The 26762-nt window shown below is 37.5% G+C and overlaps 5 protein-coding genes across 9 annotated transcripts in view; 1 reads left to right on the forward strand and 4 right to left on the reverse strand.

Annotated features, from left to right (window-relative positions):
- The window catches only part of LOC110685010 (serine/threonine-protein kinase TOR-like), a 38338-nt gene extending 34429 nt beyond the window's left edge, over window positions 1–3909 (reverse strand). For 2 of the 5 annotated variants that reach the window (XM_021861467.1, XM_021861465.1), the window contains exons 1-4: window positions 3660–3902; window positions 2975–3313; window positions 2831–2905; window positions 1590–1762 (exon numbers count right to left, since the gene is read on the reverse strand). In XM_021861467.1, coding sequence (XP_021717159.1) covers window positions 1590–1762; window positions 2831–2905; window positions 2975–3313; window positions 3660–3770 — 698 coding nt within the window. In that variant the 5' untranslated portion in view covers window positions 3771–3902. Of the gene's footprint in view, window positions 1–1498; window positions 1763–2830; window positions 2906–2974; window positions 3314–3659 lie in introns of those variants that run through there. The other 3 variants (XR_002503905.1, XM_021861466.1, XM_021861468.1) reach the window with 3 other exon arrangements.
- Window positions 3910–4262: 353 nt separating this feature from the next.
- On the reverse strand, window positions 4263–5062 carry LOC110685013. Its single transcript, XM_021861471.1, has one exon. The coding sequence runs from the start codon at window positions 5060–5062 to the stop codon at window positions 4433–4435; it is 630 nt and encodes a 209-aa protein (XP_021717163.1). The 3' UTR covers window positions 4263–4432.
- Window positions 5063–5064: 2 nt separating this feature from the next.
- On the reverse strand, window positions 5065–6088 carry LOC110685012 (the record flags this gene model as incomplete). Its single annotated transcript, XM_021861470.1, has 1 exon — window positions 5065–6088. A coding segment is annotated over exon 1 (711 nt), but the record flags the coding sequence as incomplete, so codon positions are not given.
- A 226-nt stretch (window positions 6089–6314) lies between these two features.
- On the reverse strand, window positions 6315–7463 carry LOC110685094 (glutathione S-transferase T3-like). The gene has a single exon (XM_021861559.1). The coding sequence runs from the start codon at window positions 7461–7463 to the stop codon at window positions 6315–6317; it is 1149 nt and encodes a 382-aa protein (XP_021717251.1).
- Window positions 7464–17708: 10245 nt separating this feature from the next.
- LOC110685014 lies at window positions 17709–21879 on the forward strand. The gene is made up of 3 exons (XM_021861472.1): window positions 17709–18417; window positions 19109–21408; window positions 21501–21879. Exons 1-3 carry the CDS (start codon window positions 18207–18209, stop codon window positions 21567–21569), a joined length of 2580 nt encoding a protein of 859 aa, XP_021717164.1. The 5' UTR covers window positions 17709–18206; the 3' UTR covers window positions 21570–21879.
- The last annotated feature ends 4883 nt before the right edge of the window (window positions 21880–26762 follow it).

Consider the following 26762-nt stretch of genomic DNA (forward strand, 5'->3'; position numbering starts at 1 on the left):
AGCTTAACCAACTAGACTATTGAAGACTTGTCAAAAAAAAAAAAAAAAAAAAAACTAGACTATGAAGTTGTTTATCCAAAACCACCCCTTAAGAATTGGCACCCACCTTAATATTGGATATGACGGATTTTGATAACAGATAGTCAAACATTTTACACATTCAAACTCCATAATTACAGTACCCAAAACAATCCAAATTAGTGTTTTACACCTAAAAAAGGTTACTGAGAGAAAGAGCAATGCCCAGTAGAGTGTACTTTAAAAAAAATATATATATATCAAAGCAATTATGTTGAACTCCTTCAAATACTGCATATTGTTTAGCAATGTAGCTCATTCATAAGTTTAAAAATCACAAAAACTCATGTTGCACACATTCAACAGCTAGAGTTGTGAAAAACCCCCCAACAGTCTAATATTAAAAAAAAAAAAAAAAAAAAAAAAAAAACACCCTAATAATAATAATAATAATAATAATATATATATATATATAAGCACATCATCTATACTCTATATTAATATGAGTATTCTGGTATTATTAAAAATTCAAATATACTCTAAATTTGGGCCAGTATAAAGGATTTATACTGAAAATCTGGGAGGGCTGTAGCAAAATCCACCACGCCTTCATACTCGTGTTATATACTTTTCTCGGTCCACATATCTTCCTTTTCAGGATGTCCAAAAATAATCTTCATGTCATTTAAATAGAAATTTTCATACTCGAACCATGTGAAGTGAACCACTCCACTAATACTCTTTCTCTCACACTCTCAACCCTCCACCCCACCCTACTAATTCCTTTACACACGCACCAAAGCCTAACATGTATGATTCAATCCACTAAACTTGTGCACAATTAACATGTTTTCAATTCTTTATAGTAATTCTAAGGCCACCCCTCTTTTTCTTCCATATTCTTGTTTCTTCCACCCTCATTTACTAGAAAGCAAAGGAGTGTGAAGGGCAACACATCACACATAGCTAGGTCTATGCCTGATCAACTTTAGTTGACACCACACTCTTGTAACAAAGAAGCTCATCACTTCTTAAATAACGAATAATAAAACTAAAATCACTTTGCATTTGTCTGAGTCATTAGCATAAAACACAAGAATTGATGTAATCAATAAGTATCATGCATTTCCATTGATATTCAAAAGTGTCGGCAAACAAACACCCTAAAGATGACAAAGCATCATATTCTCTTTGTTTATAAATAGTTGCATCATTTAGACTTATTCACTGTTCACACACTCCACTATAAAACAAAACTTAATCATGTGATATCTTGTTAGATATTCTGAAGACTCTCAACATATACTTTCAAAGTATCAACTTTATATAATTTTTACTTATTAATAATTAAGAATAAAAAAGTTGAACTTCTGCATTGGCTAGCGTACAGATAGAATGTTGCAATTGTTTCTAAATGGAGGAGGTAGTAATTATGACGTTATGTGATTTAAGAATATTAAAAATGAGATCAACAGTCCACCTAATATTTTTTTATCATACAGCGGCTCTACAACAAGAATAGCTGCAACTTCCAGTATGTATTGCAGTTCCTGAACCATATGTAAACTAACCATTGAACACGCCAACGTGTCTCACGTTTCTCAATGACACGAAGACAAGCACGTAATGCTTCCACAGCACGTTCTCGTACATCTAATGAAGGGTCTCTTAAGGCAACCCAAATGGCATCCACAAATTCTGGAACGTGGACATTGAACACAGTTGAAGCGTTTTCAGCCATTTCCTGGACAAATGGAACAAAAGTTGATAATGTAAATTTTAGAAAAGCACATTGAAAAACAAAAAAAATCAGCTTCCTTAGGTTCATCAACAATATAAAACAACCACACTAAGGTCCCTAAAGAATCATGCAACTTCAGACATGATTCAAATTCGGCCATCAATGTAGATAAATGCTAATCAAACATACAAAAGTGTCATTATCTACAATATCAGGGATATTACAAACCAAGCTAAGACTACTTTTTCCTGCAGTTGATCATTGAAACTAAATATGTATCTCTCAATGACTAGAGGGCTAATCAAGGGTAAATTATGGGGAGATAAATTTACAATGGTTTAGAATAAGCTAACTTTTACATAGGTTAATGTTTTCTTGCATTTGGAGGAGAAAGATTTTTGTAGATGATTACACAGAAAGACAGAATAATCAAATTTGGTTTACGCAGCCTACCCCACTTATGGGATTAAGGCTTTGATTGATTGATTGAATGTTTTCTTGCAATTGGTATGAAGGTGTTGAATGTAGCGCTCAAAGAAATGTTTGATTCAAACAACAGGGAATCTTTCCCAATTCTCTCTCCTTGTTTTGTAAGAAAACTAAGGAGCTAACTTGTATATATTAAATGCATTGATAATATAATATGATAAAATGGTGGTTGGTCATCAAATGTTAGTTCAATAAAAAAAAAAAAATAAGATGTGTTGGGAAATAGTAGATTAGGGTTAAGGACTGAAATATACAACAACAACAAAAACGGAGCATTGTAAATTGTAGAAATTGGCAAACTAATAATTAGTTCACATATATAACAAAACAATAAGAGTGTTAATATACAAGCAAAAATCTACTAAACAAACAAATAGACAAACAGAAACTCTGAGAGGAGCATCTATAGGCAAAACAATATAAACAAAATGACGGCATTATAGATTTTAGAGACATTTCCTACCATGCTACAAACTTTCAAACTAATTAGAGACAAAACATAAGTAAGAAACAGACAGTAGTAAGAAATAAATCAGCAAATTGTCTCACCAAAAATGCAAAAATCAAGAAGAATAAACTTACTTTCAAGATTAAAACTGCAGCAAGAAGACGGTACTCAACTCGCTCTCCACGTAGCCAATCCAACGCGTTTCTTATCTATAAAACAGCACCTATAAGCTCCTGGATTTCCAAGGCATCAAACAAACAATAAAGAATGGTCCATACCTGGTGTTCCACTTCATCAGCAGTCATGGCCCCACCAGCCCGAGCTAGGTGTCCAAGCACTCTACTAGCAAGGACTAATATTTCACGTTCACGCTTCAACTCAAAAACAGTTCGAATATAATTAGAGAATTTCGAAACCCTGGAAGCACTCTCTCCCAGCGGCAAATCTATTAGCTCATTAATAGCTCTTAAAGCTCCCAAATTTTCAGCAACATCACCACTTTCTAGTAAACTAGATATTCGATCATAGAGCTGATCCATGAAGCGCGAAAATGCTTCTCCATTGAGATCATGTGCTGCTTCTTCAATGTGTCTCCTCAAAGCAGACGACGCACCCTCCTACATAAAGCCATGATTTCCACGTTTCAAAATTCGATTACATTCCGGTTTTGTTTCCAAAGACATCCCTAAGAAAGCTAATTATGCTAAATTTACTCGAATTATAGCATTGTCACGCCAAAAACAATCCAGAATCAACAATTTACACGTAAATAATCCACTGCCAATCATTTCATTGAGCTCCTACTCCCAAATTTAACCTTAATCCACGAAATTTACAATTCAAGCAAACAACAAAAACCTACTTACAATCACCTAATTTCTCTCAACAACAAACTCACTTACAATCACTAATTTAATCTAAAAAATCGAGAAAAAAGAAAGGAAGCTGAAATTGAAGGCAAACCTTATGAATTCCTTTGATGCAAAGATCAGAGAGAACGCGATTGACTGCGTCGAGGTTGCCATAACCACCAGCAGCAGGGTTGAAGCGCAAGGACGAAGGATTCGCCGCCATTGAAGGAGGATTTCCAAAGCCCTAGCTCAATTCATCGCCATTAAATTAATCCTCAAATATAATAATGATGATTAAAAAGGGGGTTTTAGGTTGAAGATGGTAGATAAAAAAAAGAGTGATGATATTGTGAAATTGATTTCGGTGACTCACTCTTCTCTTTCTCTCTCTTTCCAAAATGTTAGACCACTCTCAATGGTGAGCAAAAAAAATGTTCACCCACTCTCTCTCTACCCACTTTCTCTCTCAACAAATCAATTTTGCTCATGGGCAAATTTTTTTCATATTTCCTCTCCCAATGGTGAGCAAAAAAAATGCTCACCCACCACTATCTCTCTCTTACTTTTTCAATACCCCACCGTAACTTTCTCTCTCCTACACAACACTTCTTTATTTATTTATTTCATTTATATTTTAACATTACTCCAAATAAATAAAAACTAGTTTAATTATGTGTAACTTATTTTTTTTATTTTTTTCTTTTTTATCGTTAAAATTTATCGTAAAATTATTTATGTTATTATAAATAATTGTAAAAAAAAGCTCATAATTTTTTATTTATTTTAAAAGCGGTACAATATTAGAGAACAATTAATTTGCAACGTCATGCGCAATTAAACTTAGGAAATAAAAAAAACACAACAACTACATCGTCTAATTTCTCCCTAATTACGGGGCCCGTATCGTTGCCAAATATGTTCGACTAAATCACGTTTCAGAGATAGATGAATTTCTCTGTCACGGAGGGAAGCTTTTCGCTGTAGAAATGCGTTGAAGTCAAAGTTGGTAGGTCGGCCTACGTTGAATTCAAACGGTGGCGTTGTAGATGTTGATGCTGGTGTTGATTCTTGTTGATCTTCTTCGTAGAAGGCTCTTAGAACTTCGGCTCGAGTGTAGTTGTGGCGCTCATCTTCAACAATCATGTTGTGCATAATGATACATGCTTTCATTATGTCTCGCAGTATGTCCTCATCGTACGCCAGTGACGGTTTTCGTATTATTGCAAATCGAGCTTGCAAAACACCGAATGCTCTTTCAACGTCTTTTCGAGCAGCAGCCTGGTGGTCAGCGAACAATTTATCTTTTTGAAGTTGAGGGGTTGTGATACCCTGAACAAAAGTTGCCCACTTCGGATAAATACCGTCGGCTAAGTAATATGCCATGTTGTATTCATGGCCGTTAACGGTAAAATTTACCGGAGGAGCTCGACCATGCAGAACCTCATCGAACACTGGGGAACGGTATAAGACATTTAGGTCATTACAAGATCCAGGAATCCCAAAGAAGGAATCCATATCCATAAATCCTGATCTGCAACGGCTTCCAGTATTAGCGTTGCTTTCTTGTTCCTACCGGCGTACTGCGCTTTCCATGCCGTTGGACAGTTCTTCCATTCCCAATGCATGCAATCAATGCTGCCTATCATGCCTGGAAATCCACGCAGTTCATTTTGATGCATAATTCTGGCCAATTCAGCAGTTGTAGGGTTTCGCATGTACTCGGTTCCGAACTGATTAATGACCCCGGTACAAAAACGTTGAAGAGCAACTCGAGCAGTTGACTCACTGATCCGAACGTATTCATCCACGGCGTCCGCAGCCATGCCGTAGCCTAACATTCTTATCGCTGCTGTACATTTTTGCAGAGGTGATAAACCTAACCTTCCAGCTGCATCCCTACGCTGCTGGAAGTACACATCACCTTCAACGACCTTGTTCATTATACGTACAAACAAAGGTCGTTGCATACGAAATCTTCTTCTAAATTGGGTGGTGTTGTACACGGGATTATCGGAAAAGTAATCATTAAACAACCTGGCATGTCCAATTTCCCTATCTCTTCTATTCGTACCCCCTCTAGGTTTTTTTGAAGAGTGTTGGGATTGTGTTTGGGGCATGAGGACAGATGGGGGTTGGTATGTGAAGAGTTCATCAACAAGTTGGTCATATTCTTCAGTATTTGAAGAAGATGAGCTTGAACTTGAGCTTGATGATGGTCTAGAATACATCTCGTATTACTATTGTTATTTGATGAAGGGGTGTGGTTGTGGATATGTGCCATGTCTACTATATATAGCAAAAATATCAAATGAATATGTGGTTACAAATCTGATTGACCACACCAAGTACAGGAATTAAATTTTCAACCACGGAATAGGTATACTATGCTAGTTGACAGTGACAAGTCTTGAGTGCAATAATGTCGGTATCAATGACACAAAGGTAAAGCATTCTGATAAAGTGAAATCAGAAAAATGTGACTACACAATGACAAAGATTTATTGTAATTATGTCGGTATCAATGACACAAAGGTAAAGCATTCTGATAAAGTGAAATCAGAAAAATGTGACTACACAATGACGAAGATTTATTGTAATTATGTCGGTATGGAAACTTAAATCAACTTGTTAAACAACTTGTCATTCAATATTGGAAAATCAGAATACAAGTGTACATCTTATATTGAGATTAACCACACAACTAATACAACTTAAAAATAAAAGACTAAATTGCGCTTAATAAATAAAAGACTAAAACCAAACATGCTTAAAGGCCTTGTAATTTACCCAGTAAAAAATTCTTGTACGACTCTTCTTCGGGAGTGAGTGGCGTAGGCGAATTCTTCAGAGCTTGCACCATATCAAACCAGGTTTTCATCTTATGAATAACAAGTTCCTCCCTTTTCCTCTGTTCCTTGTCTTTTTCAATTTTGATCCTCTCTTCCTTCAGAATGGCCTCCCTCTCGCGAATTGTAGCGAATTCCTTCATTCGTTCGCTAAGCTCAGACGAACTACTTTCTGTTGCTACTGCTTTCCCCTTACGCTTCGCCTTTGCCTTCTTGACACCCTCAGGTCGTTGTAAACCGCCAGATGAAAAACCATCCGTAGGGGTTTCATCATCTACATCATCTCTGGACCTCTTCCCACTTCCAGCACTACCTTCTTCCTCGGCATCACAAGCGGCTTTTCTTTCCTTCAAGGACATTGACCATCTCACCTTCGGTCTCCACTTTGGATCCTTGTTAAGCATTTCAATTGCGTGAGGAAAAGTGAAATTGCGACCTTGGGCGACATGAAAAAGCTTCGCCGCACTTTTCATACGATCAGCTTCATTGTAACCACTCCCTCCCTCCGGAAGTCTACCTGCCTCATCATAGCAAGATATCCATTGCAGTGTGTCCGCTGCCAACCTTCTCCAGTGCGACGTGAGACTCTTAATAGGCCTTGGCGGAATTATATGCGGCTTCTGCGTATGCAAAGTTTGGTATGCTGCGTGTACATTGCGCCATAGGGTAGTTGCTTTTTGGCTTGTACTTTTAATAGCATCCTCACTAATCTGCAAGTACAACCCAATCAGAGCTTCATCTTCCGCCACAGACCAAATACGGGTAGCTCGTGCAGGAACCTGGTTGGGTTCCAACAAGCGCACTGGTGGAGGAGGATACTGCGGCGTCTCTGGTACGCTTTCCTCTTCGCTCTCATCGAATAGTGTGTTACTACCAAGATCAGTTTCAGGTGTACGATCTTCATTAGCAGGGTTTTGTTGGGGAACCTCAGTGGGTGTCTGATGCAGTGGAGGTGGTTGCGTCGACATATTGCCCATTCTTTGCAAGAACAACTGAAACTCGGGATTAGTTAGGAAATCATCACTAAAACCCGAAAGTTGTTGACGGAAATTTGGGTTGTTTGGATCCATTAAAATATTCTGCACCAAAAAACAAAAGATCAATATCGTTACAAACATTTACTCAAAAAACAAATTAAAATGATAACAAATCCAAAAAAATATCAACAACTTTCTTCAATTGCATAATGCAATAACATTACATGCCATACAAAATAACATATATACTAATTTTAACACATAACTACAGGTACATGTTAAAGAAAATAATTAACCAATACTTGCAACACTTTAAGAACATGTACATAATGCAATATAATTTCGTGGCCTATAATTTTTTTTTTCAATAAAATCACATATATACTAATTTTATTAAGTTAATACATTTATATATAGCAACAAAAATTTACCATTAATTAATTGCAACAACAAATTCAGAAATTTATGGACAAAATATAAACAACTTTCTTAATAATTACATATTGCAAATATAATTACATGGCCTAAAATATTTTATTTTTTTTAAAAAAAATCACATATAATATACTACTTATATTTAACTGATTTTAAAAATTAAATAATTTTTTTTTTACCTCAATATGGATGAATTGCAATAGCAATATTCTTCTACAAAATTAAAATACTTTTAAGAAAATTAAAATTTGGAGGATTTTAAGGTGTTTTTGAAATTGTATCAAAATATATCAAAATGCATGTCTATTTATAGAGAATTTAATTTTATGACCGTTGGTAATTTTTTTTTTTTTTTACAAAATATATTTTTCTGAAAATGGGAAATACATAAATAACCGTTGTAAAACAGCTAGTATTTTCTGATTGGTTGTCTTGCTGCCAGCTGCCACGTGTCGCGTCCTCATTCGCCAGCGAACTGCACGCGTCAGCTTCCCTTTTTTTTTTTTTCTGATACTCAAAACGACGCGTTTTGAGGCGCGCCTTTGAGGCAGCTTCATCAAAACGCGTCGTTTTGATGTTAGAGTCAGTTTTTTTTTTTATTTTTCTGACGCGTGTGGGGCCCACTTGCAACACTGTTCATGGCAAAAAATGCTCAACTTTTGAGCTTTTTAATAAATGCTCATGAGCATTTTTACCTATTTTTCATTTTACTCACCATTGTGAGTTGTGAGCATTTTTTTTCCTCACAAAAAATGTTCATGAGCTAAAAAAACTCTCACCATTGAGAGTGCTCTTAGAGCTGGGCAAGTGTGTGAAGCGTCGAATCGACGACGATAAAGATGGGCTAGAACTGGGACGTTTTTCCAAAGTGAGTCAATTTTGGCAAATATTAACCAAAATGGTTGCGTGGCAAAAGTATTTACCAAACTAAGCTTCCAGGCTAAAACGCTGTCTCGGTCAGCGTTTTATGCCTGGGTTTTTTTTTTTAAAAAAAATCAACCTAAAAACGCTGTCTGGGACAGCGTCTTTGTTGTTGACCTTTTTTAAAAAAAATTTTGTAATTGCCTTTTATTTATAAAAATGTTTTTAAAAAACAAAAACAGTTATACCAAAGACGTTGTCCCAGACAGCGTTTAACTCTGGAACTATAAACGCTGTCTCAGACAGCGTTTAAGGTTATTAATGAAACGCTGTCTGAGACAGCGTTTCTATCGTTTTTTTTTTTCCTGCAACAGCGTATTTCATCCTTTCATTTCCTCCTCCTTCATTCTCAAACCCCTTCTTTCCCAAACTCTAACTTAATCCCCCTCTCTCTCATACTTGTGCTCCTCCGTATAGACCGCCGCCGGCGCCGCCACCTCCACCGTTGCCCGCCGTCACCTCCACCGTCGCCCTCCGTGTAGCCCACTATACACTCCCCTCACCCTGAAATAGGTATTCATTCAACTTTCTTTGTGTTTTAAATTCTAGGGTTTATGTTGGTGATTTCTAATTTTTTTGGAATTGGGTTAAAATGTTGATGAAGTTGAGTTGTTAGTGTTAAAAATGTTGAATTGTTAGTGTTGGTATTGTTGAATTATTAGTGTTGGTAATTGTTGAATTGTTAGTGTTGATAATGGTAGTGTTGATATTGTTAGTGTTGATAATAGTTTGGATAATGTTGAATTGTTGTTGTTGGTTTTGTTGAAAATTGTTGACAATGGTTGATAATTATTAGGTTTTGAACAATTGTAATTACCTACATTGTTGTGTAATAATGGTGATTTAGGGGTTCTTAGTAGTTAATTTGTATAGTATGTAAAAAAATTTTGTTTGATTGTGGTGATTTAGGGATGATTTAACGGCTTTACGTAAAATGTGTTTTGGTTGTTATGTAGAATATGGCTGGACAAAATGTAGCGTTGTTATGTCGATGGGGAGGTGAAATTTTGTGTAATGGATCAAATGTGGAGTATAGTGGAGGAAATATGGACCTTATAACACTTGAACTGAACATGACTGTGACTGATCTGATGAATGAGGTTCACAGTTGTATTGGTTCAAACCCTATGACAGTTGAACTGAACCTTAAAATGAGGTGTGATACTGGTCATGGGGTGCAAGTGTTACCTGTCTCTACGAACAAACATTTGAAAGGTTTGAGGAGCATGGTAGGAATGAAGGGTTTTCCCAATGAGATATATGTAGAAACAGTGCCTATATGTACCCAACAAAGTACTCGGGCAGAACAACAAGCTACATATGTCTCTGATTACAACACCGCGTCCTTCCAAGAGCCCGCAAACCACATTCCATCGAATGCATATGGGATGGGTTCTTTCACTCGAATGATGCAGGACGACCAATTTCACTTGCCTTTTAGTTCTCATATAGCTTCACCAGTACATGCGGGGGGACGCGTGACAGTGTTCGGCCAGCCTGCTCCGTCGTCATCGAACACCGTGGCATCTTCGCCGATGCAATTGCATAGCTACTCTCCTATGCAAGGTGATGATGGTTCACCGTTTCGAGAAGAGCCAAATCATTTTGATGATGTTGTGAATAATGAATTGTCGGTGTATGATGTGTATGCGGAAATGGATGATGAGGACGAGAACGGAGAGGGGGATGATGAACCTACACAGGTGGAAGATGGTCAGCCGTTGGTTAGAGCTCCCATACCTTGGTTCAGTGAGGTACCCGAGAACTATGAAGTTGATCAGTATTGGGCCGAATCGGGTAGCCACACCTCTTTTGTTCCCGGGGGAGAATTTGAGAAGGGAATGTATTTTGAGAGCAAGAAACTGCTTCAAGAAATGGTGAAGATGTATTCTATTCAGAGGAATCAATTCTACACCACAGTGACCTCGAATGATGGTGTCCTACATCTGCGATGCAAGAAGAAATGTGGTTGGATGCTACGGGGTACCAAATCGAGTGAGCACTCACGTGGTTTTACCATAGTCACGTACAAAGGCCCGCATCGGAAGACATGTGTCAGTGAAGTACTATCTAATGATCACCCACACTTGGATTCGTCCGTAATAGCCGAGTATGTGAAGTCCTTTGTGCGGAAAGATCCTTCGTTGAAAGTGGAATTCATACAGGAACTGATCTCGAAGCAATTTCATTTCGATGTCCCGTATCGACGAGCGTGGTATGCCAAGGAGAAAGCTATAGCTGAGATATTTGGGGATTGGGAGAGTTCATATGGCAGACTTCCCCACTTCATGCAAGCACTCCTACGGTCGAACCCGGGAACATGTGTCGTATGGAAACACAAAGCTTTAGTGGATGGTGTATACTACAGCAACATGGAAGTGTTTGAACGAGTGTTTTAGGCCTTCGGTCCTTGTGTCGATGGCTTTAAACATTGTATGCCTGTTATCTGTACCGATGGGACGCACTTGTACGGGAAGTATAAAGGAACTTTGTTGGTTGCTACGAGTGTTGATGCAAGCTTCCAAGTATTTCCTATTGCATTTGCGGTGGTTGAAGGGGAAAACACTTCCAGCTGGTCTTGGTTCCTAGGTTGTATTCGAGATCGTGTCACGCAATGGGATGGCCTTTGTGTTATTTCTGATCGGCATCCTGGGATCATTGCAGCAATGAATGATCCCAATGTTGGATTCACCCAGCCCCGAGCGTATCACAGGTTTTGTGTCCGCCACATAGCCTCTAACTTGAAGACTCACGTGCGAAGTAACGACATGAGAGACATGTTCAAGGCCGCTGCGTACCAAAGGCAAGAAAGAAAACTTCAAGCTGATCTGTGTTTCATTGGTGAGGCCTGTCCCAAGGCCATTGAGTACATTGCTCAAGTCTCGTTCCTTATGTTGTCTCTGTTTCACGACAGTGGTCGCAGGTATGGTATATGTACTACTAACTTCTTGGAGACATTCAACAATGTGCTGAAAAGAGCTCGGTTTCTACCGATTATGTCCCTTGTCGAGTTAACCTTCCACAGAGTTAACAAGTATTTCACTTTGAGAAGGGAGTCTTCTGAGGCTAGGTCTGATCAGGGACTTCCATACCCCCCAAAGGTCACTGCCATCCTCGAGAAGAACAGCGCTAAAGCCAGATATCATAGAGTGGATGCCTATAACCGGCGATTGCATATTTACCAAGTGACAACAGAGAGGGGAGAGAGAGTTGGTAATAAAGGAGGCCACAAGCATACGGTGAACTGGCAGTTGAGAACGTGTACGTGCAACAAACCGAAGATATTCCACCTCCCATGTTCTCATGTGCTAGCAGTCTGTGCTACATACTCACTATCAGAACGACCTTGGGTGGACCCTCTGTTGCAGTCGGCCGCCTACATGAACACCTATGCACCACAGTTCTGGCCGATCCCCTGCGAGACAACCTGGGCACAGTGGGCACGGTACGTATGCCCTAAACTCATTCCGGACGACACAATGATACGTGGAAAAGGTCGTCCAAAGTCGAAGCGCATACGCAATGAGATGGATGACAACAACCGGGCCCCAACCAAATGCAGCCGTTGTCACCAGCAAGGTCACAACCGCACTACTTGTCCATCTAGACCAACATAGGACCTAAGTGTATATGTGTTATTTGATATAGTAGTATGTAGTGGTGTTATTTTGATGAAATAGTTATAATTTTCTACATTATGTGTTATTGTGTTCAATTCGATGAATTTTATTTTGTACGTTGGATGTTCGAGATTTCCTGTTTATGCCTTTCAATCGAAATTAGTATTCAATATATTGTGTTAGTGTTTGGTGTGTAACGTTTTCAATGAACAGATATCATGGACGTACAGGATAGGACACCCGGACCTGACACTACAGGACACCCATCGGAGCGTCGACGTATGGAACCTGACGGTAATGATTCATCTTTAACGTTTTTGGATTCTTTGATGTACTATCTTTTGTTACTTATAAATGCTCCTGTGTTTTCAGGATGACGTAGCAAAGCCACTACAGTGCATGCACTACAGGACCCCTGGGTTGTCCATGATCGCTGCCTCGAGTATGTGACGTACGCTGGCTTTGGCGGTGTACATCGCTTGGGATTTAGGGAGATCGACCGACACCTTGTCACGGCGTTAGTGGAGAGATGGAGGCAGGAGACACACTCCTTCCACCTACCATTTGGGGAGGCGACTGTGCCATTGCGGGACGTGGCAATACTTACGCGCCTTCCAGTACAGGGGACTGCGGTGACGGGATCATTTCTAGTCGATCCCGTTGGATTGGTTGTGCGGGTTCTCGGGGTGCAGTCGGGTCCCAACGATGTTAGGGGCTCCGCCTTGAGGACGGTCTGGTTACGAGATACTTTCCAGGGCTTGCCTGCGGAGGCCTATGACGCCACAGTACAGAGATACGCTCGAGCGTACTTGTTCTTCCTCATATCCGGCGTGTTGTTCGGCAACAAGAGCGGGAGCCACTTGCAGCTTATTTACCTACAGCTGTTAGACCACGACTGGGAGCATATCCGTGGATACAGCTGGGGTAGTGCCTCTTTGGCGGTGTTGTATCGCCAACTTTGCAGAGCCTCACGGAGTGGTGCGCTCGAGATTGGAGGACCTCTGTTTGTGCTTCAGGTATACTACGTATATTATCACAAGCGAATTATGCAATGAGTAATGTCATATTTAACATAGTTTTGTGTTTTGCTATTGAAGCTATGGGCTTGGGAGCACATCCACGTAGGAAGACCAGGTAGGCCTGCTGTACATCGTCCGGGGCAGCAAGACCAGGATGACTAGTATGAGCCGTACATCGCTCCGCCTCGCCCTGCAGCTGATGAGGCTTACGGTTGCAGGTTTGTAACAATTGTCATTTTTTTTTCCCATATACGATTTCATTTTGTAAACATACTTACCAAATTTTTTGCCCCAGGTGGATGGTCCCCAGACTCACACAGGCACATGCGGCGACAGGTCTCCCATACTACCGAGACGCCCTTGATCGACTCACTGAGGATCAGGTACAAACTCTGAAGACATTTGTAATCATTTAGGTACTGTGTATACTGATTGTGGACTAACTTATTTAGGATGTGTTATTGCAGATCACATGGGATTCGTATGTACCGGAGTTGGTAGATGTCATGTCTGCACATCTACTGGAGCATCAGGGAGAGTGGCGTGCCCGGGTCCCCCTGATCTGTTTCGAGGTTGTGGAGAGTCACCTACCTGATCGCGTCATGCGACAGTTCGGACTGCAGCAGCTTATTCCCCAGAACTGTGACACTGTCGTGCGCCTTCACGACATTGACCGTCGGGGAAAGACGGAGACAAACTGGGCACTGTAGCATTGGCAGTATCTTCAGCTATGGGAGCAGCGGTTGGGTCATGTCGTTCAGGGTTATCCCATGCAGGGCGTTATGGATCATGACGATCCGTACATGGTGTGGTACAGGCTTATCACACGCCGTTTCATCAACCCCAGCTACACACCACCGTACACCCATTACCACCCGGCACATGACGTCATTAGCGGATATGTGAGTTTCTTTTACTATACTTATCATCCTCATTTTTTAACTTTTTTAAATATCATGTACTTGACTGATCGATGATTACTACAGGCGGCGGATATGGTGGCGATGTATGATGCACTGTCCCTCGCCCTTACAGACGGACCCACCAGAGCCCAGGTCCAGCGGATGCGAGATATGTCCGCGACTTCCTTACGCAGACATGGTCACGGTCATCTCATCCAACAGCGGGACGGTGATGATGGTCACTCCATCCATTCGCGGTTCGACCCCGGCCAGAGTAGCAGTGGAGATGATCCTACGTCGCAAAAAGAGGCAGAGGAGTACATCTTCCACAGTTCTGCACCCTTCAGAACCCAGGAGGACGCATCGTCCAGCCAGCTCACTCCCCCCCCCGCGCCGGAACCCATTCACCACCATTCACCATTACACTCGGCGTCGTCCAAGACGAAGGGACGACAGTGAGGCTAGGGAAGGGTTACACCAAATTGATGAGTAGTGAACGTATTGTATCATTGTTTTGTCCTTTTTCCTGGAATGTTGTATATAACGATTGCATTATCAATATAAGACATGCTGGTTGAATGAATCTGTTTGTGTTTTGAAGTTTTGTTTGCTTATTTATCCAAATCGGATTTATGTCAGTCAAAATAGATCCTTCAGGGCAATGTACATTAAACAACAGACATTTGGAATCCATAGTCGAAAATGGGGAAGAAAGGATGGCCCGTGGTGGTTAATGTGGTTGTTCATGGTGGTTTTAGTGTTGTTGGTTGTGGTGGGTGGTTATCGACAGTTGTTGAATGGTTGGGGTTGGTGGTGGAGCTGGTTGAAGTGTTGTTGGAGGTCAAAAGTGGTGGCAGATGCTGGTCGATGGTGGGGGTTGTTGGTGGATTGTGGTGGCAAGGGGTGGTGGGTGGGGGCAGAAGAAAGTGGCAGATCAGTGGCAAAAGGCTGATTCTGCTGCTGTTTTGCACACCAGCAGAGAAACGTTGTCCCAGACAGCGTTTTAGGTTGAAAATAAGACGCTGTCTGAGACAGCGTTTTAGGTACAAGGAAGTTTGTACATAAAGCGTTGTCTGGGACAACGTCTTTGGTATAAATGTTTTTGTTTTTTAAAAACATTTTTATAAATAAAAGGCAATTACAAAATTTTTTTAAAAAAAGGTCAACAACAAAGACGCTGTCCCAGACAGCGTTTTTAGGTTGATTTTTTTTTTAAAAAAACCCAGGCATAAAACGCTGACCGAGACAGCGTTTTAGCCTGGAAGCTTAGTTTGGTAAATACTTTTGCCACGCAACCATTTTGGTTAATATTTGCCAAAATTGGCTCACTTTGGAAAAACGTCCCTGGAACTGGAAGGATGTTGGTAGATTGGTAGCAGACCAGCACGTAATTTGGTATTCAACGTCTTGAACTCTTCTTGGGTATTTGTTGGCCCACCCGAAGAGATAGAAATGGGTCGGGCTGGCACGACAGTACGACATGAAAATGATCTGACCCGATATGGCACGAGAGAAATTCTAGTAGGCCTTGGGCCGTGCGTGGGCTTATTTTTAAAATTTGGCATGAATCTGATGTGAGTACGCTGTGTCAACCTACTATTTTTTAACAACCTAACAACACACATATAAAAAGTATTACGAGCTACTAACACGACACGCAAGCTGGGTTATGCATGAGCTTTATTTGGGAAAGATCGGCATAAGCCTGACACAACATATGTTTATTTCATGCCTTGTTTTCTAGGCACGACACGACTATTTCATGTCATGTTCTAGGTAAGGCTCACTAGAACACGAGGCATGGTATTTATACGTTTGAATTTCATCTCGTAAAAATTGGAAAATTGGATGACCTAAATTAGATGAATACTCAATTGCCTCAACTGTGGCAATCTATCTTTACAACTCCAACTGTTATAATCTATAAACCTCGTAAAATTGAGTCAACCTAAATTATTTAATTACATCATGCTTTGTATATATTGAGAATTGGATGATTTAATTTAGATTGGAATTGAGCTATCTCCACCTTCCCAAAACAGTGACTGAGGCCAAATTTGATTTTAACTTGATCGGGGATACAAACTAGTACAAATTAACTTCAACTTATCATTATTTATCCATATAGAAACTAAATTAGATATCAAAGTCGGTATCTTCATAACAATCCTAGATTTGCTAACTAATCATAATCATATCATTGCATTTACAACCACATTGTATGGTGAACAAACCTCTACTAGAACATTATAACTATCGACAACACCCTTAAAACATTCTTTTTGTATCTATGTATGTCTAATTAATTCTGAATATTACCCAAAAAATAATAATGGGATATGGTTGGGAATGGATGAGGAAATACAAGACGATCAGACTGATCGACTTGTTTTGCACATCAGGTGGCAATTTATGTAAATACTACACATGGGTAGGGGGATATGTGTAAATCTACGTGGATGGTTAACCAAACAAGCAGTTTATTATGCCCCTGTTTCATTTGCTCAAATGAAGCATACAATCAGAAATTCAGAATTAACAAATTAATTGATGCTTTACGGACTATCTAAACCAAACATGCCATATTTTATTGATTACTGAAATGCAAATTGAAGGGTGGTAGTTTAAATGTTCAAATAACATTCATACAATTTCGCATTAATCAAATCAGGTCAACAAGATATCAACAAAATGATCTCATTTACATTTAATTTCACATTTAAACTTAATTCAATTGAAAAAATCGAATTGAAATACCTGGTATGACTTGATCAAGTAATCGAATTGAAAAAATCGAATTGAACCTCAGATCTGAATAACGTTTGAAGTGAGATGATCCCTTATTTCATCTTCCAAACTAACTTCAATATCGACTGACGAAATAAGCTCTGAGATGTGAATGTAAGATCTGATCGGCTTAGATCTTAATAACATTTGAAGTGAAATCCTCTTACAAAGGGGATGACAATGGAGGAAATAGCTAAATAAAAGAAACACGTATTTGGGATTAAAAGATAAAATTTGTCGTTTGTTTTGGTTCTAACGCCGTTTCTTGAGACTTTTATGGGCCCACAATAACGGCATTAATCCGTCAGTTAGCAAGAGAATTACAATTGAATATAAAAGCAACATCTGGTACAGCGTGGGCCCACAAGGACGACTGATTGACAAAATTTTGCCAATCAGCCTGATTGACTGGGTTTGGCTCGGAATGGATTTGGGAGAGGGATATAGTAAAAGTTAAAATCAAACCAATCTAGAGAAATAGAAGGCACGAGCAAAAATGTACTTGTACTTTTTTAGGGGCAAAATAGTCCAAGCATTGTCGACTTTTAAAGGTTAGATATATTCGGTTTTAGAAACACCAAACATGACCTTTAACTCATTAATCTTTGACTCTAAATATAACCCTAAAGGACTCAACATCACCTGACTTTCAATTTTTGTCCTTGTTGTAGTAGTATCAAATATCAATCACATCAATCTTTAGCTCATTGCTAACACAATTACAAAAATGCTACTACTAGTATTATCCTTTTGGTCAACATGTAAAGATTCTAAAACGGCTAACAAAACCCTACAATATCGTCACAAAATCAATTACTATTATACTCCATATTTTTCTACTTTCTATTTTCATATGTAACACCATCCAACGGCTCCAACCTTTTAAACCCAAAATCACATTCGAAATCTTTTCTTAACTTCAACGGTCGAAAAAAACTCACCCACTTAAATTCCAAGACCACCTTCCTAAACTAGCCGTTACACTTTACTACTCAATCAACGGATTCAACACTCTTCAGTTCTTCTTCTCCCAATTTCTCCTCTGTAAACTGCAAAAAGCTCAAAATTCTCTTCCAAAAAAGATCCAAACTTTGCCAAAAACAAAATTAATAATCGAAAATCTGAATAATAATCAAATCGAATTCAATATCAATGGTGACTAGTTCCTCAAATAGATCTCCATCCCCAATTTCAATGCGATCAAACCCTAACCCTAACCCTAATCCCAATTCAAGAAATGATCAAGAACAACGAGAAGGGGTTGGTGTTAGGAAGAGTTTTAGTGGATACCCATTTGCTAAATCTTCCATTGCTACTCAACCCAGAAGTTTTACCCCCAATACCCCTGTTAATAGTCCTGCTGGTAACCCCTCTATCTCTCTCTCTGCTTTTAATTTATTAAAATTTGTTTTAGAATGAATAATGATTCCTCAATTAACTAATTTACTGTGTTATTTATATTTTAAAGCGTTTTTGTGATTGTAATTTTTTTTTTTTCTTGGGATGTCAATTTATTTGTGTGTTCATCTAATTTGATGGAGCTTCTAAATGTGATGTTTTTGTGGTTAATTATTGAAATTGAGGTGAAGTATATAATTGCTGAAATACTTTATCTTAATTCTTTTATTATGCAATTATAGTTCTTTCTCATTTTACACCCTTTGTTTAACATGATTTATTGCTCTATAATTTCGTCTTTTTTAATTACATTGCTGCATGAAGATGTTGTAAATGTCGTTTTGATTAGTTTCGTATATTGTAGTTGTTGCTGTTATTGTCAATTATCATGATTATTTAGTATCCCCAATTGAATATTAATTTCTTTATCTATATACTTCGTTTTCTTTGTCATTTATCGTTTGATTTGCTGAGTGATGTTTTGAGTTCGTTTCCGACTTATACATAGTTCATGACATCATGTGGTAGAAAATGTGGGATTGTATTTAATGATCATATTTTCAGTTTTGGTATTTTATAATAGTCTGTGTTTATAGTTTTACTACAATTTTGTCGTTGATTTGGTGAATGATGTTGAGTACTTGTCCAAATTATAGAGTATGCTAGAAGAAGTTCATTTGGTAGAGAATGTGGGGCTGGCATTGGAGATCATGAGCAAAAAGAGAATGAAAGAGATCCCAATTTGAAGCCAATTGCACGAGTTCGATCCCCTTCTGTTTTAAAGGGGACCAAAAACTTCATGTCACCAACAATCTCTGCAGCCTCGAAGATCAATCCATCGCCAAGGAAGAAAGTCTTAGGAGAGCGAAATGAAGCCAGTCGCACTTCTGCTTCTCTGTCTGATGGGAAATTTCATTTCTTTTCGACGAATTCATTGGATTTTACTGGTGAAAATGAGTCAAAAACAGACATGGGCACTCCTCCTTTCTCAATGATTTCAGATTTTAACAAAGTGGGCAATGAGGTCTCCAACACAGAACTTGAGAACAAAGTTGCTTATTTAAGTCCTGGAGTAGGAAAGATTGAATCAGAATCTGATCTAGTGGTACTTAGCCCTGAAATACCCTTGAAGTCCACTACAAAATCTCCTGAGATTTTACCTCAAAGTGAAATGCCAAAAGTTGTTGCTAATAGTAATGTGGGTTTGGATATCAAAAACAATATTTCTTCTTCACCATCTGTGATTGCTCCTCTTGATGCTGACCCATTTCATTCACCATATGATCCCAAAACCAATTTTCTTTCCCCTAGGCCTCAATTCCTTCACTACAAACCCAATCAAGGTGTAAGGTTGGAAGATGACTTTGGTTCGGATTCAGTTTCTGAGGCTGAGAATTGTGATGAAGTCCAGTCAGAAACTTCACAGGAAGTACAAGAAGAAACTTCTTCTTCAGCTGAGCCTTTATCTTCAGAATCAAGCTCCCCAAAAAGTGAGGAGCTTGTTGAGGAGCTTGATGAAATTGTTGAGTCCAAAATTGAGCCGAGGACTCGGTTTAGTGGGAAGTGGAAAACTGTCACTTTCCTATTTTTTATCCTGCTTGGCTCCATATCCTTTTCCATGTATTATCCAGGAGATGGAAATGCTATAAACCAGGGACAGATTATTTCTCAGATTTATAGCAGTTCTCGGGTAGCTGCTGATCTTGCCAAAGATAATTTCAATGTGCTGTTCCTAAATGCCAAGGTGTTGTCTGCTCAATCAGTGGGTTACTTGTCCCAAATGATTTCTAAGGAAAGAGAAATTAAGTTTAGTCCATTGCCATTTAATAACTTAACTGGTTGGCAAGAAGAGGAGGTTGAGAATGATTATTTGGTTAAAGGGTTTGAGTTTAGGCCTTGGTTGGGAAAGGAAGTTGGAGTATCAGCAATGAAAAAAGCGGCTGAAACTGTCATTTTTGAGGATGAAACAGAATTGATAAAGCTAGATAATTGCGAGGCGGATGTACTCGAACAAAGTTCTGGCCTTCCAATCATCGACCAAGTGATAATAGAGGAGTATGAGCCCGAAAACACAGAAGAAAGTTCTGTGCTGGAGGAACCTGTATTTGAGGATGATGCTATCGTCGAAATGTCTGAAGAAGCATCACTGTCTGACGATCCAGAAAAACTAGAAAAAACATCTGTGCTTGAGCACAAGGATTCTGCTGTCGAGATGACTGAAGGATTATCAGTGCTTGATGATCCTGAAAATCAGGAAGCAGAACATGATCTTGTAACTTCTGCTGTTCAAGATGAGTCCCAAAGTGATTTGAAGGTTGAGTATCAACCATCTTCATCCTCACCTGGTCCTGAAGTTCACTCTCAAGTTCCTACAGCAAATGTTCCATTCAGTGATGTTGAGTTATTGTCTGATGAAAGTGAGGAGGTTAAGGTTCAATCAGCTTCAAGAAGTTTGGTTGTTGAAGGTGCAGATTTAATTTCTCAGATTCTTGAGGCAAGTGAAAGAAGTTTGGCTCCAATTACAGCAGCAGTCAGCTTGGTTGTTTTGTCTCTATTGGCTGCCACAGCCTTTAAGCTTGTGAAGAAGTCAAAGAAAGAGACTCCAGCAGTTTCAACACCTTTAGCTGATGCTCATGTCGTTCAGAAGGAAAATTCATCTTTTGTTCCCAAAGCAAGGAAAATCGATCCTAAGGTCCGTGAGAACCCATCTTCCTGCAGCGGTCCAGTTGAGGTAGATATGATTGGTGAGTCCTGCCCCTCAGAGTTGAGCAGCTTTCAAAAGACCTCATCTTATTACAAGAAGACGGACCCAAGGGGCAGCGATGAAGCTCAAAGTGTGGAAAAGAGCTCTAGGAGGAATCACAAGAGAGAGTCTCTTGCTTCTTCTTCATCTGAATACACAATGGATTCATCTTATGGTAGTTTCACCACTTATGGCATAGTACATTCCAAACAAGTAAGTTCTTAGTTAAACTGATAAGCATAATATGGCTTTGATTTTGGTATATACAATTACTAACTAATGCCTCATTTTACTGAACTTTACAGCTAGATGATGAAGTGGTGACTCCAATCAGGCGCTCAAGCAGAATCAGAAGCAAGGTCACTTCTCCGTGACAAGTTGGGAGTTTGTTTGTTACTCTGAAGTGTTGCTTCTTATCTAGAATTTAGTTTCTGACTAGTTTTATAGCTCATTGTTTTTTCTGATTCTTAGAAGGTGCCACTATCTAGTTTCTGACTTGGATTGTAACTACTAGTTATTTAGCTGATGACAGTGGCATAGTGTAGGATAACTTGCCCGTTTCTATATTTGTCATGGCAAACCTGGTTTGCTGTAGCCCTCAAGCTGAGTTGAAGCTATATGATTGTATTTTTTTTTTATCAAGCTTGTCTCTATATTATTTCATTTTTAAAAGTAATGCCTTCTCCTTTTAATGCTCATTCTCATAAACTAACTTAGCATCGATTAACTGTGCAAACAACATTGCTAATTCAAACAACATATAAATTCCATGGCGCAAGAAGCCTGGTTCCAAGCAAAATATCTGAAAACCCTTGGGCTAAACTCAATAAAAGTGTGTCCTATGAAACATCCTGAGATGTTTGATTCAAAAGGGTTGAAGAAACGTATTCAAGGGATATAATAAATAAAATATCATTCTTATACCAAACATATCATACCAAATAAGGGGTAAAAATATGTAAACATCCTCTTTTCTTTTTTAACGGACATGTAAACTGAACAAGAAGATCATTTATGTATCAATGTATGATAAGAAGCACTGGCAAGATCAGAACAAAACCAATAAAACTGGTGCAGCCTACAAAGAGGAAAAATTAAAGGCAGGTAGCACAATGATACATAAATCATTTAAAACATGGCAGTTTGTTGCCCTTGTTCAACCTCTGTGTGTCTCCTTGCTTAGCCCTATGCTCTCTGAACTTACCTTTAAACTTCAATAGACATAACATTAACCTCATTAAGGGTTTAGAAAGTGACAACACATTATTGTTGACTGCCAATTTTAAATCTATAAAATATACCATACAAAAATTAACCTAATATCTATGCATTACTTCGTTGTAGAATAAAAAATTGTAATACTCGTCTCTTTAAACGATATTCCTACTTTAATTGTTTTTATCTCACAAACGTCAAAGTGGAACAACATTTAGAAACGGATGGAGTATTTAAGAGAAAAGCAACATGTAATAGTATATTGGAGGGGGAATTATACCTTTTTTTTCTTAAACTAATGCATTATTTTATTCATTACTCGAGTTTCCTCTCAGGTAGCACATGCTTGAGTTAATCATAGGGTCTTTAAACATGATATTGGATTGGTAGAATTTTGAAAATTGGATTTTTAAATTATAACTCGATCATTATATACTACTCCGTAATTGTAAGAATTACTTTTAAAAATAAAAATAAAAAAAGGTCCCTCCATACCACAACCTAGTTAAAGTCTCAACTCTCAAGTATGTACTTTAACAACAAATCTACAATCTTGTACAAACTGTATATGACAAGATAGTAGTCTCCAAGTACATTCCTATAATCTCAATCAAGTAAATCAACTTTTAAGTTTGAGTATTTGTATGTTCTTTATGATTGGAGTTTTTGACATATGTATATATGTATGAGAGTTACGTATTGTTTATTTTAGTCTATTACAATGCAATGTAAACAATTAACTTTGACATAAGATATAAGTATATAACATGATGATATTTTAAATTTGTAGGTACACTAACTCATCATAAATCATGTTTATCTCGGACATTCAAGAAATGATAGTAATGCCCTACACTACGAAATAAAAATGTAAAATTCAATCAAATTACTACAACAATGATCAAAGCCTCGCAAAATTCATCCACTCAAAATGAGCCTGGAGGACATTATCTATTACAAATAGGGGAGGGAAAATTCGAACCCATAACGCAACTTATTGATACACTTAAATGGAATGTGGTTGTACATTGGAGAACTACAAATTCACATTCCAACACAAAAGCATAGCAAGAGTGAAAAAAGAGGCAAGAGTAAAGACTTTCTCTTGGGCATGCCAAGAGAAGAGAAGACTCAAAGTAAGTGAGAGTTGTCAGGCAATTAAGTCAAGGTCAATGTGTAACAGCTTTGTGGTGCAATAACTAAATGTAGGTACAACATCATATACATTACATGTATAAAGTAACCAGCAAATCCCTGTTCAAGAATCCCTGACCTTCATATTAAATGCTCTATTTTCCCTCTTTTGCATCATAATACAATCAATGCAATTGCCTCATACTGTTGACAACATAAACTTTCTTCCAACTTGCATAATGCCAAAAATGTCTTGGATTTCGATCAGTTCATTCAATTTTCAAAAATGTAAATAGGATTAATATTGGGTTGTTCATGTTGGTATAATTGTAATCTGATACCAAGTAATAACATACCAAGTACAGAGTATCTCCTAACAACTCATTTTACGATTCAAGATTGAAGGTTTTTGCATGAGCAAATTAAATATACATTGTTCAATGGTAAGTTTGACTATATGGAAATACGAGGATAAAACAATCAAAGTAGATGAAAAACGGAAGGTTAATTAAAATTCTCCAAACAACAAGTTACATTGTACTTCTAAAATAAATATTGGAATTAAAATCCGTTGAGTGGTCCTGTAAATTAAATAGGGCTCTCCACCTTTAAATTCAATAGTAGCATATTCAAGTGCTTATGATAGTAGCATAATAGGGAACTTATTAGCTAGAAGATTTCTTACTTCCTTACTATCTTTAATTCTTAGATCGAATTCAGCTTGAACAACCAATAATATACATTTCAGGAACAATTAATCTAAGGCTGGTATGCTAATGTATGAATTTAACAAGTTATTAGCAAAGGAAAATAAAACTATTTGATTCTTACACACAAAAACCGATATAGTCATGATAACCCCATCTCAGAGATGAGCAAAATTATTCAATCCCATATTTCAATAATATTCCGAAAAATCCAATCATGTGGCATGGAAAACTCAATATGATCATATAAATGACAAGATCCCTCAAATAAAGGAATTGAAGAAAGAAATTAGCAAAATAAAGGAATTGAAGAAAGAATAGAGATCTAATGAATGATGATAATCATATATAAAACTTTAAAGAATGATGATCATCATACATAAAACTTTCAGCTTCATATATAGCAAATTAGCAACACCCACAAAAAAAAAAAACAAAAAAAAAAAACAAAAAAAAAAATACTTCACTAATTGAGCTAAATACAACTAACAATTCAAAAAAAAAAAAAAAAAATACAACTAATTAAGTTAAAAACCTCAAAACATTTCTACAACAATGAAATAAAAATGAACAACACTCATATTAAACAATATAATATGCCTTGTTACATGCCCTAAAATCATATCTTAAATTACCTATTATGCAATGGATTTGAGCCAGTTGGAACAAGCCGTTTATCATCCAAACCCGTAACATTTCCAACAAAATCACCATCTATTACAACATCATCTTCCTTAGACTCGGAATTGGACTTGAACTTGTTTTCGGAACGATGATCAACACTAATTTCACTAGAAAAAATAATGGAACCAGCCGCCGACACAAGAACACCCGTATCATGAGTAAGAAGCAAGAGTAGAACAAGAAGCAATAACAAACCTACCCTCATCTTCCTTGCTCAACTCGTACTCGTTATTGATTATATGTTTTGTTGTTGGGAATATGTAATAATCGCGAAAACGAAAGATAAGCAAGAGAAAAATGATTTAGTCAAGCCATAAGAGGTTAAAGGCCGTATATATGGGTTTAGGTCATAGGGTTGAGTTTAAAAGGGCGGGACCATTTTATTTATAAATAAATAGTTTGAAAGGTGACCTTAGAGAAAATGAAAGAGGGACAAAGGGAATGCTCTTGAGTGCAAATTTGAGACTTTTAAAGATTTTTTATTTTGATAAAAATAATTGTATACAAATATGAAAATATAGGAAGATGATCAATTTTATATATGTCTCCTCGGATGAATAATGTACTATTGAAGTAGTAGAAGTGATCAATCAACATCTTTTACTGTATACACCAAACTATCATTTATTGCCTTTTAATAAATTCTTCTACCCTTTTATTTATGCATTTTTTTTTCTTTTTTTGGGATTTAAGAGTTTAACATATTATCATGCTAAATGTGATTCAATTGGACAAAAAGTAGCTGTATTTATATATGTAGATTATTAGTTTACCACTTTACCCTGTTGCAGACTCTTTCAAGGACAAATTCATTTACTCATAGTGTTGTGAATTGGGGAGTTATCATGTCAATTCGGCTTTATTTAATTTCCTTAATTATATTGTGAGCTATTAAGGCAGTTGCGAAATTAGTCGGGGTAAAAATTAGTCGGAAGTGTTAAAAAGTAGATTATAATAGTGTTACTTTCTAAATAAGTCATGCATTCTAAATTCAATATTAGCAAAGAAAATTTAATTCAACTCTAATATACCGAGAGAAAAACGTGCTTTTTCTATTTTAACTTTTAATTATATCGCCTTTTATACACTATATGATACTCCGTAGTATTATACACGTCGTATGAATAATTATTTTAAAACAAAATTTTCATGATATTTTTTCAAATTACTTGAGCAATTAATTCATTGTAATTCGTACAAATTGTCAATGAACTCTACACGTAAAGCCATGAATAGCATACAAGTACGTCGTGGGTTTGATTCCAAGGTGAAGTACTACTGTATTTGATGGTGAAGTGCCTTATCATGCAAATCAAAGGACATATTTTCACTTTTTAAAATCTTTATAAAGCCATGGATCTTGTGGGCCATAATTAGGGAATTGACTTACTGGATTTGGGCTTAGATTATAAAAGTCCAAAGTATAAAATTAACTTCTTACCTTGATTTTACTTAGTAGATAGTCAAATACGAAGCATTAATAACAATAAACAAAAACTTCTAAATTATAGTTAGAATTTCCTATCTCAAATAAATTAATCAATGATGGGAGGAATAGCCTGAGTGGTTAGAGCTTCCCTGATTCTAAGAAATATTGAAATCGATTCTCATAACTCGTTTTTATATATGAGATTCTAAACACAAAAACTAAAAAAAAGAAAAATCAATCAATAAGTCACATATATGAAAACCCCAAATTTTGGAAGGTCTGTAAAATCACAACTTTGAACATGCTATTAATCAATCAAATATGAAAACGAAAAGAAAATAAAATCAAACTAAAAATACGCTTATGTAACGAAATTGAATCTTAAATTTCTTTCCAAA

Source organism: Chenopodium quinoa, unplaced genomic scaffold (assembly GCF_001683475.1).
Source record: "Chenopodium quinoa cultivar QQ74 unplaced genomic scaffold, ASM168347v1, whole genome shotgun sequence".
NCBI lineage: Eukaryota > Viridiplantae > Streptophyta > Magnoliopsida > Caryophyllales > Amaranthaceae > Chenopodium > Chenopodium quinoa.